This window comes from Vulpes vulpes, chromosome 1, assembly GCF_048418805.1.
Source record: "Vulpes vulpes isolate BD-2025 chromosome 1, VulVul3, whole genome shotgun sequence".
Classification (NCBI taxonomy): domain Eukaryota; kingdom Metazoa; phylum Chordata; class Mammalia; order Carnivora; family Canidae; genus Vulpes; species Vulpes vulpes.
In genome coordinates, this window is record NC_132780.1 from 48,748,147 (window position 1) to 48,763,910 (window position 15,764).

Genomic DNA, 15,764 nt, shown 5'->3' on the forward strand with positions numbered 1-15,764 from the left:
TAGAACTTATAAAAACCTAAATATGAACTTGTAAGATATATATAGATACCCAGAGAACATAGGGGTGTCTATAAAGTCTGGAAACAGCATTATTCTAATTTTTGGTTTCAGATTGAAGATGTCCTTGATGGCATTGTGTATATTCACCTGTTTGCAGACTTGACCACAAAACTGTTTGTGTAAGGAGGACTCAACCCAAACCACCGATCACGTATATCAATGCCACTGAGAATCTTTGATCCTTTTTGTAAAAGTGGATCTCGTAGCCCTACAAAATCACCAATGGATAGTTTTGACAAATGCCATGTCAAAAAGGATAGACATTTGATTTTTCTATGGAACCCAAGCCCCCGAAATAAGGGAAGGAGGCCGTTTGAGGATCTCAGCTGCCCCTCCGGCTTCCGTTGCATGCATATTCCACAGGGTTTGGAGGTAGCCCTCCGAAATATTAGCTGAAAGCTTCCTCAGAAAGCAAATCTTTCCCACATCCTTCCCTGCAGTTCCTCTTTAAGAGGTGTCAGCATGGCTGAAAGAATGAAGTGGCTGCACATTGTCTGGCAGTGCTATTATGTGCTTAACATTTCCATAACAAAAGTGCCACTCGACTTCTCCCCGATTAATGCAGCTCGAGGGCTCTTGTCGGCCTTTAATAAAACATTGTTGAAATCATTTATTTAGAGCCCCTGGTTACTAGTGGGAGAATGTCCATCTTTGTGCCAAAATATAGTGTATACAGTCCACTATTTTGTAGTAGATCATTCTGTTATTTAAGAAATTGATTAAATGGATGCCTTAGAAGGTATTTATGCTAATAGCACATTACTTATGTCATTCAGATAGTCAAGGGTGAACCTTTTCAACTGTCCAGCAGAGACAATCCCTCAAATAGAATACAGTAACATCCAACTTTACTTAGCCCACAAGGCTGTCCGGCCCACTGGAAACCCAGCCCTCCCAGAACTACTCTTGGGGCTTCAAGGGGTTTGGAACAGGCTGCCTCCCAACAAGTTTAGTTTGAGGAGCTGGGAGGAATGGGGTCAACTGACACAGTTTCTCACGTTCCTTCGTGTGAGAGGTCAGAAAACAGATAACGGACACTTTTCTTTTGACGGGTTCGAAAGAAGATGCATGAGGTTCTATCCCAGATGGACCCAGTGAGCTGTTAATTCAAAGCCAAAACTGACTGTAGGAAGATTTTTAGCACACAGCTTGATGTCTCCGAGAGTTCTCATGGTATTTCTCTCTCTCTCTTTTTTTTTTTCTCTATGACATGGTCCTGCTGGGATGATGGCGTGGGGGTTTGCGTGCAGAAGTGCTGAGGAGGGGCACCCCACTCCAGGCAGTTTCTCTTGACTCTTCCAGAGAGGTGCTACTGGTTCTGGGCTGTGTCTTCACTCACGTGGGCCCGGTTGGGAGAGCTGCGAGGCACCTCAGGTGTGTCAGAGCATGGTGGCCTCTTAGGTTTGTGCCAGTTGACACCAGGAGCTGCGCCCTTATGTAGAGACATTTGTCAGGGCCCTGCCTGGGCACAGGGATGTCCTGCGACTTTGGAGGAGAATTTCCTTCCCTCCAGCCATCCGCCTCCCCTCGCATATGTGTATTGCTGGCGTACATTGCTATATATTGTTAAAAATAAACAGAGACCTTATGTTATGTCCATTGTGGTCATAAACAAAAGCGTTTCTGTGTGCTTGGGTGAGCAATGAAGCCTGAACCTTCTTCTATTTACTGTATGGTCACTGTCAGTTCAATGAACTGCCTCCTTGTTCTCCACCATTGTCCCACACTCCCTTAAACATTTGTCACTGAAGTGCCTCCAAAGACAAATAAACTGTCACTGAGAATGCAAACCTGCTAACAGGGGAAATGGGACCAGCTTCGAGGACACATGATGTTGCGTGAAATCCAGCGGGAGCTCCTTGCACTCTGGAAGGCTTCTGAGAAGCATGGCACTTTTCGAGAATCTCCAGGAAAAGCCAGAGATACTCTTTCTTTCGGTAATGGTACTTCCAGGCATTCTCCAAGAGACGTTTGGCCGTCTCAAATGTCCCAAATTCCAAAAGGTTCCCCAGAGAGCGTGAGATATTACAGATGTCAACATCTGTAAAAATTCTTTCTGCCTAGGAGCAGATGGCAACGTGCAGTCCCGCCACCGAAGGTTCTAGCATGTCAGCAACCTGTTCTGGAATCCACTAGGTCTGTGGAGGGACCAGGGGGCTCCTGGGCTCTAGCACAGAACTGTTTAAATTAAAATGAGCCACCGATCAATGTTCACTTTCTTCAAGGAAGAAAGCATAAAGCCTCGTGTCCCCTCTCCCCAACAGCGAGCTGTGTTGATTTATTCCAGGCAGATGCTTTTGACAGGACCCTGTAAAATCAAGTCGTGAGTTTATTGTACCAGTTAATTATCAGGCCTTTTCTAGTGCTAATGCCTTTTACTTCTTACTGGGGAAAACTGGGTCTTTTACTGGGACAAAGACTTAACTTTTAGTCAAGAATGTGTTAAAATAACAGGAGATGGAGATGATTTAAATATATTTCAGGACGAACACAGGAGCACTGCGAACTGGAGGTTTGTAAAGAAGGCTGATTTCATTTACAAGTCTCTCGGAATACTCTTTGTTCACTTCCCAAAGAAACAACGCTTTCAGCTTTGTTTTAACAATATGTTTACTCAACCATTCAGGTGACTGGGGCTTGCAGCCACACACCAACCACTCTCCTCGGCTCCCCTGACACAACTCTCTCAGCCTTTCTGATCCTACCCGTGGACCAATCTTGGTTTTAGATCCAACAAGAAGTGCCTGGAAGCCCTCCATAAAAGCTGAGAAAAGAGCGAGTGAAGAGGCAAAAAGCAACCTGGAAAGTAGGGTTGGGATTTGGGGAGGGGGGGGGGGTTGGAAGGGGGCGTAGCTTTGTTAATTACTTCAGGCAGCAGAGAAATCTGGTTATGTTTTCTCAGTACATGTTAATATCATATAAAGAGACACGAGATCTTGCTAATCTGTCGACCCCTCAGACAAAGTTTATTTGTGGTGACTTTTAAACTCCTGACTCGCCTTCCAATCACCGCGTTTAAAATGAAAAGCTTTAAATAAACACCAGGAATAGAAGATAAATAAACTTTTTTTCCCTCTTGCAAGTGCCTAGCTTGGCGAGGTTCAGACTCAAATCCCCAGAGGACAGAGCGCTCTCTTTTGTGTTAATGTTTAAAAGATTTTCCAATGCCGGAGTTTATTCCTACTGCAAACATTTCTATTTACAAGGTCAAGTGTATCAGCACTCGACACAGCTTAAGAGTGTAATTATTTATCTAAGGGCGTTTGAGTGTAGATCAGTAGCTCTGGCAGGAACCCAGCCTTCAGCCCACTGCTAAACAACTCTTCACAACAATATTACAAGTTCTGGTGATTGTTCCTCTCCCCAGTGTGTTTACTTTTGCCCGCCTGAATGTTTTGTAACAAAATTTTGTACTTTTTCACCCGAAGTGTGAAAATGACTTTGAAGCGGTGTGCCAGGTTTCCTAAGACCTATTGGTAACAGATGTTATTGGCCTGTTTGATTGTAGGAGAATGTCTAGAGCCAGATAGGACACTCTTGGAGGAGGGGCTTGGGGGCTCCCCCTGGAAAGGGGGGAGGGGAGACAGGCCTCTGAGCTGTCCCCAAAATCTGTAGGGAAGACACAATTTTGTGAGTTCTCTCCGCAAATGTAAAAACCAATGCCGACCGGCGGGTTGTATCTTTAGCTGCTTCATTTACACATGTCTAATTGTTCATTAAATTAGAGGCAGTAATAATAGCCCTCATTTCTTGTCTTGTGCTGTATTTTAATTTCAGTTGATGGTTGATAGATTCCCAGTGGCCCCTCCAGCCCCCTCCTTACCCATTATTGGGTAAACCACAATGTAGCTCTGGAAAGTAACTACACCATTTTCATTATTTAAAAACTCTTTACTGATGTACACATTTTAATAAAACAAATAAAAAATACACAAAGCCATAGTTACTTAAAACATAGGACTTTTTTTTTTTTTAAAGGATGTCTATAAAAATACAATGTTTAAGGCAGTTTGGAAATGCACTTATATATTTCTACAATGTCCATAAATTCTCTTGAAAATAACAATGTTAACTTCAAATCTATAAAATACACTGTACATTTAAGGACTGTTCTAGAGAGAGAACACTTCACAATGGATTGTGGGTTTGGATCCCTGGTGACAAACGGAATCTGTACATTTCAGAGAGGAAAGGCAAAACGTGGTTGCAGATTTAAAATTTTAATTTCTTTTTAAAAATAAATTATTTCTGAAGCATACAATTTATAAAAATTCTATATACAAAGTACAGCAACTGGTAACAAATCCCAGTTTTAATACACTTTATATAGAAGTACCAGGGTTTAGCACCCTGATAAAAGCAGAGGCAATATATTTTCTCCGCATATTTGTACATACAATTTTCTTGATGTAAAGAACAAAAATGACAAGACAAACATCCCAAAGAGGCTTTCATAGATGGCAGTGCAGAGCTCTTTTACGTAAAAAGTTGCATTGTTCAACACCACCAGCAGCCCTTTAGATCAGCATCTTTTGACCTTTAATCCTAAGAAATGTGCTAAGAGATCAGAGTGGTGGCAATGAAATTAAGGTCAAGGGCGCAGTTATCCAAAACTAATGCATGCACATTAACCCCTTCCCAGTGCTCCTCCCCCGCCCAAACAGACCATTCTGAGCGCTGACCAAGAGTAAACAAGTGAATCGGTTAAGTTTACTCACGATTGCAAGGTCCTCACTGGCCACAATAAAAGTCGACACCGACAGTCCCCCCACCCCCCCCCCCCTGCGCAGCCAAAACGCTCACACACACACACACACACACACACACACACACACGGCCCCTTTTGCAAACGTAAATCCTCCTTCAAACCCCTGCCCAAGCCCGCTCCCGTGACGCTGTCAGGGCCCCACAGGTCGGCTACCGCCCCCGCCCCGCCGCACCCCCGCGCCCCGAGCCCCAGCGCCCCGAGCCCCCGCCCGCCGCCTTCCGCAGGGCAGTCGCGCCGGGAGTTCCCGGGCCCGGAGTGGGGGCAGGGGAGGCGGTCCGAGGAGCCCCGAGCGCGGGAGGGCGCGGGGGAGGCGCGAGGGCCCGAGGGGGCACCCGCCCGGCAGAGTCCACGCGGGGCGCCGGGGAGCGACCGCAGCCGCCCCCGGGTCCCCGCCCTCCCGCAGCCCGCCGCGGCGGCTAGAAGAGCAGCGGGAGCAGCAGCAGCAAGATGGAGGCGAGCGCGGTGCGGCCGCCGCCGCTGCTCCTGCGCCCCGGCCCGTAGGGCAGGTCCCCGCGGCCGCCCGCCGCTGCAGCGCCGCCGCCCGGGCGCGCCGGGTGCGGGGCGCCGTCGTCGTCGTCCAGCAGCTGCTCGCCGCCCGCGCCCCCCGCGCGCGGCTCGTCCTCGTAGTCCTCGTCGTAGTAGTCGTCCAGGCCGCCGTCCGAGCCGCTGCTGCCCGGGCCGTTGCCCAGCTCGGCGCCGAAGCACAGGCGGGCCATGTTCTCCTTGACCGACTCGCAGATGGGCCGCTCCAGCCCGTCGCACACGCAGTCGTTGAGCAGCGCCGCCTTGGGCACGGCCAGCATGTCCTCGATGACCGTGCGGCACTCGTCGGTGCAGCGCAGCCCGTTGAAGAGCTTGCCGCAGTAGGTCAGGTAGCGGCCCAGGGCCAGGTTGCAGCGGCTGTCGCGGTCGCAGCGCCGCCGGGCCTCGGTGCAGCCCATGACCCCGCCCGCGCCCGCGCCCGCGCCGCCGCCGCTCGTCCGCGGCAGGCACGGCTCAATGGCGCGCTTGGTGGACTTGCAGTTCTCGTCCTGCGCGCAGTCACAGTCCTCCAGGGCAGGCCCGCGGCGCGTGTGGTTGAGCTGAATGAGCGCCGAGATGCAGTGGCTCGGGCAGCGCCAGCGCGACGAGAACGAGGCGGCCGACGCCGGGAAGGCGGCGGCGGCGGCGGCGGCGGCGGCCGCGGCCCCCGGCGCGTCGCCCCCGCCGCGCTGCGCCAGCACCGGCGCGCACGCCTCGGCGTACTGGTTGTAGGCGTAGCTGCACTCCGGCTCCCCCTGGCACTGCAGCAGCGCCTGCCAGCAGATGAGGCGGCGGCCGTGCGCCAGCCCCGAGCCCCGCGGCGCCGAGCCCAGCAGCTGCAGCAGCGCCATCAGGCACAGCCAGGCGCCCGGCACGGTCCCCGCGCGGGCCCCGCCGCCGCCGCCCAGCAGCCCCGCCACCATCGCGGGCCGCGGCGGCCGCCGGGCGAGGAGGGGAAAGGAGACGAGGCGCGGGCAGCGGCGGACGCGGAGCCGGCGGAAAAGTTTGCCCCAGTCCTGCCAACTTCTTGCATGAGTGTTTTCATAAATCCATGCGCGCCGCTCGCTGGTGCCGCGCCGCTCGCAGAAGGTCTGGGCGCCCGCCCGTTCGCTCGGGCTGCGGTGGCTCCCCCAGAAACGCACGGCCGCGGAGAGCCCCTCCGGTCGTCCCCCGGCGGTGGCGCGAGGCGCTCAGTGCCGCGCCGGCGGGCTGCGGGCCGCGGGGCCGCGGCGGGGCTGCGGGACCGCGCGGCGCCGCGGGTGCATTTTGCTCCGCGCCTGCAGATCCGTTGTGCGGCCGCGGCGGCTCCTTCCTCCCGGGCTCAGCGCTGCGCCGCCGCCGCCGCCGCCGCCACCGCCGCCGCCGCCGCCGCCGCCGCCGCCGCCGCGGGCTCTAGCATCGCGCCGCTTCCTGGCTCGCGTCCGGGCGCTGCCCGCCTTCCCGCGGCCCGGACGCCCGCGTCCCCTCCCCCTCCGCCCGCGGCGACCCCGGCCTCGCCAAGCTCCCGGGAGCCCTTTCCGGGCGGCGCTGGGAGAACAAGAAACTCGGCGCGGCCGGGGAGCGGCTCCCGGGCTTCGCTCGGCGGCGGCTTCTCGGGTGACACGGGGCCCGGGGAGCGGATCCGCTGAGCCCGGCGGCGGACTCTCTGGCTGCGAGGCTTTAAATACAAAAGTGGGCCGGGAGCCCCCGCGTGGTGCCGCGGTGCCCCCTCATTATGCATGCATGGAAAAGCAAACAAACAAAAACATTAGCAACGCTCCTCCAGCTCGCCGGGCCCCGGCCCCGCGCGCTCCGAGCCTGCCCGCTTTCTCCTTTCTCCACTCTCTTTCGCCCTTTGCTCGGCCCCCTTTCCCGGCTTTTCGAGATGCTATTGGTCCTGGCTGTTGTTGTTGAAACTTTTTTTTTTTTTTTTTTTTACGAGCCGCTGGAGTGGAGTGGGGTTGCGGAGTGGGGGAGGGCGGGGAGGGTGGTGGGCAGCTCACATTCAGGCATTCAGAGCTTGAAAGGAGAGGCTTAGGGAGCCTGACAGAGGCCTGGGAGCTCCTCCTACTCTTAAGGAGGCTCGGATCTGGAGCCCCGGCTCGCGCTCGGAATCAGCGGGCAGGGCTCAGGGGCAGCTGTTTGCATCCGGCTCGGCCACAGGCCTTTTTGTTGGGGTCTTTTTTCCCCTTTTCCTTTTTTTTTTTTTTTTTTTGGATAGTTTTATTAATTCTCCCTGGCTCCCGTCTGTGCCTTCGACTGCGTTCAGAATCCAGTTTGTTTTTCTAGTTCCCTATCTTTGGGACCAGTTGGGGCGGGGCGGGGGGGGCGGCTAGGGAGTTTGGGGGGGAATGGACTTTGAAACTTGAGAAACATAAAAAACAAAACCCAAACGCACACAAGAAATAGGCACACGCTTCCGTTAGGGGGATGCCGATGAAATCTTTCCAACGCCCCCCCCCCCCCCCCCCCCGCCCCCAGCACACGGTCCCACTGCGCCGCTCCGGCAGGTACGGCTCCTGAGCCAGGCATCATTGTCAATTGCAAGCCATAAACCCAAATCGACCAGATTAATTTTTTAGGAATATAAGTTTCTAACTCGGACGGCGATGAAAAAATAATTACAGCATTAAAAATCACGAGGAATGTTGAGCAGCACCATATGGCCGCAGTCAGAACATAAAGGAAGGGGGTAAATTGGCACGCACCGAGGTTTTTATGAAAGTGTGTGTTTCAGTCCCTCCCTCGGTTTAGGGAAGCCGCCCGGTGGAGCAGCCCGGGCCATCCCGGCGCGGGAGTTTGCAAACTACCTTAATTGTGGCGCAACGCAGCCTTCGACCGCCAGAGGCACCGGGCTTCTGCGGCCTGTCAAAAACTGGCGCTTTTTTCCTCCCCTTTCCGTGGAGAGACTATCAACTCCATCTGTCACAAAAATCAAGGCTAACTCTCCTCTCCAGAAGCAGAGGCGGCCGGGGCTCCAGTGAGCGCAGCGTTCAGCTGTCCATCTCCCCCCGGAGGCCCAGCGAATTCGAAATGGCAAAAGTCAGAGCAGAGCCTCAGCGTAGGAAGATTTATCAGGATGGGAAAAAAAAAAAAAAAAAAAAAAAAAAGGCCTCCCTTTCCTGGGGAGATTGCTGCATTGCTCGGGGGCTGTCTGCCTTAGGAGGCTGCACCTCTGCAAGCCCCCAAAATAAAAAATAAATACGACTTTAAGAGAAACAGGTTGAGGTAAGATAGACCACATTGCCTTGACTTGAGTTGAAAGCGCAAGATCGAGCCCAAGAGCTATCTGTCTCTGTGGGGTTTTTTGTTTTTGTTTTTGTTTTTTTGCTTTTGTTTTTGTTTGCTTGTTTTGTTTTGTGTGTGCGTGTCTGTTTGTTTCGTTTTGTCTTTTTAAATAGAAAAGCTGCAACTGTGTGGCCCATGGCAACAAGTTATTTCCCAGGCTCTGGGTGTGTTATTATTTGGAGTTTTCTCAGTCCTGCCAGGAGGGCTTGGACCAGTCACACTCTTCCTCCAAGACTCGGATCTTTCATATGTAGGGTGCAAAGCCAGATTAGACTCTTGAAATCAAGCCTTTTCATCTTTAGTGCTCTGTGATTTTAGGCTTCTAAGGACAAACTCAACATTCAGCTGCATTTTTAAACTAATGTGTGTTGAGTTCCTTTAGAAGGGTGAGTCCCAAATCTTAGTGAGCCATGAGACTTGCGGGTTGGCCTTGTTAAAACCCAGACAACTGAGCCTGCTTCTGGAATTCCTGTTTCATTCAGTAGGGCTCCTGGGGCCTGAGAATCTGCATTGCTAACAAGTTCTTAGGGGCTGTTGCTGCTGCTGCTGCTGCTGCTGCTGCCACTTGTCTGGGGACCAAACTCTGAGAACCACTACTCTAGAGGTCCATATGAACTTGCCCAACCTGATCTTAATTCAGCTCTCAGTGAGATTTAAGGGAGTCCCAAGAATTTTGCATGCTCTGGAGACACCTCCACCCAGTCTCATGGCACTCCAGAGCGGTGGAGCAACCAGCTGCTTCATAGACCAAGCCTGAGAAGGAGGTTCGGATGAGCTAGGAGAATGAACCTCCTCTTCCAGAAGTTCCTTGCCCCCACCCCACGAATACCACTGTGTCTCACATCCGGGTTTCATTAGTAACCACCAGACTTCCAAGGCATCGCTCATCACCCAGCCACTAATCCCCATATTACTCTGCACATCTCTTAAACTGGCTTAATTGTCATCATGAGCAACCCTTCACCTGAAAATATACCAGTTCCACTGGAGCTCTCAATCTTTTCTCACCAAATCTCTCATATCCTCAACCTGCTTTCTGGGCTGGATTTTTTGTTGTTGTTGTTGTTGGGGGGGGGGGGGGGCTGGATCTTCACCTTCTTGCTCTAAGACCTGGCTGAAGGCTATGGAATAGGAGAAAATATTTGCAAACTACATGTATATGCAAAAATATACATATAAATGACAGATGATGAGAATAGACATTTTCCAAAGAAGACACACAAATGGTCAACAAATATGTGAAAAGGTGCTCAACATCACTGATCAGGGAAAGGTATATTAAAACCAAAATGAACTCACGCCTCACACCTGTTAGGATGGCTATCATAAAAAATAAAAAAAAAAGTAACAAATGCTGGTGAGGGTGTGGACAAAAGGGAACCATCATGCACAGATGGTGGAAATATAAATTGACTTAGCCACTGTGGAAAACAGAAAGGAGGTTCCTCAAAAAATTAAAAGTAGAACTACCTTATGATGCAGCAATCTTATTTCTGGGCATATAACCAAAATAAATAAAATCAGTATCTCAAAGAGAGACCTGCACCCCATGTTCATTGCAGGATTATTTACAATGGCCAAGGTATGGAAAGAGCCTAAGTATCCATCGATGGACAAAGAATGGATAAAGAGAATAAATATAAATATATATGAATATTACTAAGCCGCAAAAAAGGAAGGAAATCTTGCTGTTTGCATCAACATGAATGCAAATAATGCCTTGCAGGGATTATGCCAAGTGAAGTAAATCAGACAGAGAAAGACAAATCCTATATGTCACTTATATGTGGAGTCTTAAAAAAACAGATTCATAGCAACAGTATGGATGGTGGTTTCCAGGACCTGAGGGTGGGTAAAGGGGAGTTGTTGGTCAGAGGCGGCAAACTTTCAGTTACAGGATGAGTAAGTTTTGGGGATCTAAGGGGCAGCATGGTGACTGTAGTTAATAATACTGTGTTAAATACTTGAAAGTTGCTATAAAAGTAAAGCTTTTATCTTCTAGCCCTAGTAATAGCAACCAAATGGTAATTATATGAGGTGAGGGTTGTGTTAACTACCCTTATTGTACACATTGCACAATAGATATTTATCAAATTGGTCACTTTGTACACTTTAAATGTATACAACGTTATATGCCAATTACATGTCATAAAGCTGGGGTGTGTATGGCAGGGGAAGGGGGAGCTGGGTGGCTTACCCTCCTGGCACCGATTCCACTCTACAGATTCAAGGCCTGAATGAGTTTTCTTCCACAGCCCACGGCCCACCAGACGCTGAAGTGAAGTACACAGACCTATGGCTCTTCCCTTGTTCCCACCTCCAAACATCTCTTCCCTCCTCCCTGGGAACGTCTCTAACTTCCTTGACTAGCAGCATTCTGTTAGCTCTTCCAAGAGCCACCTACTGACTCTTTATCACCCTTCTCAACCAAGATTGCTCACGGGAACCAGAGAAGACAGAAAATGAGTTGAGAGGCAGTTTTCTCAATCCTCTCAAGGATGGTAAACAACCACAACCCCTCCAAGGTGCAGAGGAGAGAAGTACGTCTGTCGCTTACAGTGGATGCTGTCTTGGCCAAAGCTTGACCACAGGGGTCTCTGAGTGAGACACATGAAGGATTTCTTATGGAGCGGTAGCCAACCACAACTGCAGGAGCTGGGAGGGCAAGGTGGTGCAGTCTGTTCCTTTTCCATCTGCTGTCGAGCTGAGAAGGAACGCTGAGGCAAACTGGAGCTCATGAGGAAAACTGGAGCCCGTGGGGATGAACTGGAACTGGTGTCTCCCTCATCACTTCCAACCTTGATGCCACATGGGGTGACCCACAGCGGAAGTGGGTGCCCTTCACTGTGGAGCTGACATGCACTTTGTCTGGGGTGTGGAGGAGCGAAGCAGGAGGGTTGGAGAGACATGAGGAAGTTCAAATCAAGGTGAGGGCAAACGCCCACCAAAGGGAGCTTCAAATCAGCAATGACTGTGAAAGCTGCCACAGTGCTTGGTGCACAAGATAAAAATAACGTGGCTGTTGCTTCACTTCCTCCTTCCAAATCTGGTGCAAAATTTGCCTTGTGACCAACACTAACATGGAACTATGTTTTGGGGGAATTCTGGGAAATGTAGGTCTACCTCAGCAATGTCGATGTAGTCCGGGCCACCACACATGCCTTTGGGCATTCAGGCTTACTCCTCTTAGATGGCTCCTTCCTCACAGTTTCAGTGTCTGGCTCACATGCTTCTCTCTAGACTACTCTATCATTCATGGCAGTCTTGGCCTCCTATTTAGTTCCTTGGCTTCCTCATCTCCAGCTACCTACTCGTCATCTTACCCTAGACCTAGGCAACAACCGTGTCACCCAAAAAATCTCTAACTGAGAATTTCTAATTCCACCATTATTTCACTGACCAATACCTCCTGTCTTCCCTATTGACTTGTTTCAGTCCCGTCACCTCTCACCTACTCAAGATTTTGCTTTGCAATTGCTTCTCCCTCTGCAGCCTCAGCTCCCTTCCTACCAGAAAGTTCATTCCCAACCACCTACAATTGGCTATACTTTCTCTGATCTTAAAACAGCAAAACAAAACAAAACTCTTCCTAGAATGCAAGTGCCCACTCACTCATGATCCTATTTCTATGAAAATTCCTTGAAAAACTTACTTTCACTTGGCTTTTCCACTCTTTCTTCAATTCACTATCAAGTTTTATCCCACCATTTTTCTCATCAAGGTCACTAGTAACCGAAATCTTGCTCTACCCAACGGTAACGTCTCCTGTTCTCATCTTAGCTGACCTCATAGCCTCATGTGGCACTGCTGATCACCTCTTCTTTACAGAAGTAAAGCCATTTGGCTTCATACTCCTGTTTTTCCCATTGTAACTCCTTGGTGGCTTCTTCTCTCTCTAAACTCAGTCCTTAGGTGATCTCATTCAGTGCCTAGATTCTAAACTGTATCTCCTGATTTGAAATATTCAATCCCACTCTTTTTCTGATTTCTGGACCTATAATTCATTTGGTTGTTCAATGAGCATTGTAAAGTTAACTTGCTCTAGGAGCACTTCTGACTTTCCACATCCAGACCTGTTTTTTTCCCTTTCTGTGGTAGACATTCTTCAAAATTGATCTCCATATCAATTTTCTTCCTCCCTTTATATCCATGTTCCTCAGATCAAGAGGCAATCTCATGTCCTTCCCTGTAAATCTTGGGTAGACCTTAGTGACTTTGACCAACAGAATACAATGAATACAAGGATAGTGACTCACATTCTGGGGATTGCAGGTTAGGTCACAAGAAGCACTGCAACTTCCACCTGAGCCTCTTGGAATGTTCACTTTGGAGAAGCAAAACACCATTTAAGAAATCTGAACTACGTTATAAGAAATCTGAGACTGCCAGGGTGTGTGGAAAGCCAAGCTGGCCATGTGAAGAGGATATGTGAGGAGAGAAAGAGATGCTGGTCAGCTTCCAGCTTTTTCAGCCATGTAAATGAAGAAGGCACCAGAAACACGAATGGAGAAGCCATCTTGGATGTCTATCCAGCCCAGTGGAACCTTGATGACTCCATCTGACAAAAGCACATGAAGAAAACCCCAACCTAAGATCAGGGTCACATGGGGTGAAGTGAATGAGGCATTGAGGCATAACATTTAAGGAACACTCACTCTGGATGTTGTGGGGCTGCAGGGGCCTCAAGAATGAGTACCTTCTAAATTCCATATCCTAGACACTTTCCTCACCTGACCGGTGCTGCTCTTGCTCCATATGATAATAGTACAGCTAAGCCCAGTCAGCTCAAAGAATCATGAGAAATAACCAGGAAAGTTGTTTTAGGCCACTAAGTTTTGAGATGATTTATTATGTTACAATAGATAATCACACCATTTCCATCATACCCAACTGTTTGGGCTGGAGATCCACCTGGACTCTTCCTTTCTCTTTATATCCCCACCCAAGTGACACATATCTCCTATCACAGTCCATAAAATATCTGATGGGTTGAATGAATGAAAAATCAGAACTTTTTGTTTTCTAAATTGGTTATGTCAGAACTAGTCCACAGCAGTTATACTGTAGAAAAGGGAGTGGGGAAAATAAAGAAAAAGAAAAAAAGAAAAAAGAAAAAGAAAAGGGAACAGAGGCCCTGAAAGGGTAAAGAATATGATATAGTTCTGAATTTTTTAAGTGTAAAATGATATTCCCACATTGATTGAATTATTAAGGCTAATTAATCATCACCTTTGTCATATATTAACCTCACAAAGGTTATGGCTTGATCACTGGGAAAGGTAAAGTCTCTTCAATAAATGATACTGGCAAATCTGGTCACCTGTTTAGAAAGAAATGTAAAAATAAATTACAGATAAAAAGTTACCTATAAAGCAAATAAATAAGAAAAGTATAGCTATGGCATATATACTATGGAATTTAGGAAGACTTTTATAATCAAGAAGATGTGGAAGAAAGACATACATATTAGACTACATAAAAAAGTAAGACCAAAGGAGAAGATACTAGAGACACAGTTAAGAGACACACAGATAGGGCAAGAATATCTCTATGGTAAATGACAAAAGACTAATTTTGTAATAAGCAAAGAGCTCTTACAAACTATGAAAAAGATCATCTAAGGGAATATGAGGGAAGCTGTAAATAGATAATTCACAGGGCTGTAAATCCAAATGGCAACAGGCAAGTGAAAAGATGTTTAAATTAACTAGCAGTCAGATGGAGGAAAATGAGAAAACAATGAGATACCACTTGAGCACCCACTAGTGTAGCTAAAAATGTGAATGTTATGTATTTTCTAGTGGTTACAGTAGAAATAATTACTTTTTTTCCCCAAGAAGGTCTAGGCAAAGCCCTGGAACCCCACTGAGTCTGGGTCCGAAGCAGGGGGAAGGAGGTAGGGAGGGAAGGGAGACCCAGACTGTCACGCATCCTATGTACCAGGGCTCCACCAGCCTGTTCTGCAGGTGAGTGCTGGTCCTAGGACTGTTCCTCAGTCCCCCCTGGGAAAGTAGAGTGAGCATTTGGATACTTTTATAGCATCTTAGAAGGTCCATTTGATGTCTGTTGAATCTAATAAAAATTTGGGGCTTCTGTTTTGCAGGTATCCTTTCTTTTTCTAGTAACTTACTTTTATTCTGCTTTGCAAAAATATCTATCTGCAAGGCAAACAATAAGCTGGTCTTTCACCACAGATAGTTGATAAAGTTCTGCACCATACATCCATACCTTTCTGGCTTTAAAGTTAAATAAGTTGTTAGGTCAGTAATTTAAGGGTTCACCACTGTCGGAAAAGGAATATAAATGCACCATTCTTCCAAGAACGTGGTTAGTGATCCAGGATAGAAACTGAGAGCACAGCCCAGCCCCTCCTGACAAGCTCAGAGGAGACAGAGCAGCTGTTCTCCAAGGGGCCAAACAACGTGCACCGCACCATGGCTTTGGGACTCCAGAGATCAAGCTCCTGGCTGCATTTCAACATCTAATAACAAGAGGAAATCCCACAAAATCAGTGGGAGCTCCGATTCTCAGGAAACTTGACTTTCACACTCTCTGAAAAAGAGATATTAATGAAACAGAGATCAAAAGCTCAAATAGCAAGTTCTATACAGACCACTTGAGGCACACTCTCCACCTCCATGGCTTGTAGCTGGAAGTACAGCTTTCTACAAAAAAAGCTGCATTTTTGTAGATAGCATTTTGTATGCATTTGCACATTACACCTTAAGTTCAAAAATAATTGGGGCCAGTTCTACAAGGGGTGTTACAAAATGTTTCAAAGCCAGGCCTTGTTTCAAAATCTGTTTTTTTCATTATTGAAATCAGGAAGAAGCTTTTTTCATAATTATTTTATAAATCTAGATATGAACTGTTCTCTAAAAAATTTAATAAATTGTAAGAGAATTTATAAGTTATTTTAATCAGCTTTTTAAAAACCTTGTAAGGATCTATATAAAGATCATAGGCTTCAAAAAAAAAAAACCTGTCACAATGAGAAAAATATCTCTATCAATGAACTAGTATGATTTGTGAGTCTGTGGTTAATGTTTCTCAAGCAATTTGGGGGGACATGCATTAGAATTGTTTACATCTTTTTTGTTGAAAATATATAATTTGTCATAAAGTGTCTTGAAATCTATGATCAAGC

General features: G+C 48.1%; 1 protein-coding gene across 1 annotated transcript; it reads right to left on the bottom strand.

Moving 5' to 3' along the window:
• Window positions 1–3,930: 3,930 nt before the first annotated feature.
• GAS1 (growth arrest specific 1) lies at window positions 3,931–6,273 on the bottom strand. The gene has a single exon (XM_072763522.1). The coding sequence runs from the start codon at window positions 6,271–6,273 to the stop codon at window positions 5,245–5,247; it is 1,029 nt and encodes a 342-aa protein (XP_072619623.1). The 3' UTR covers window positions 3,931–5,244.
• Window positions 6,274–15,764: the final 9,491 nt, after the last annotated feature.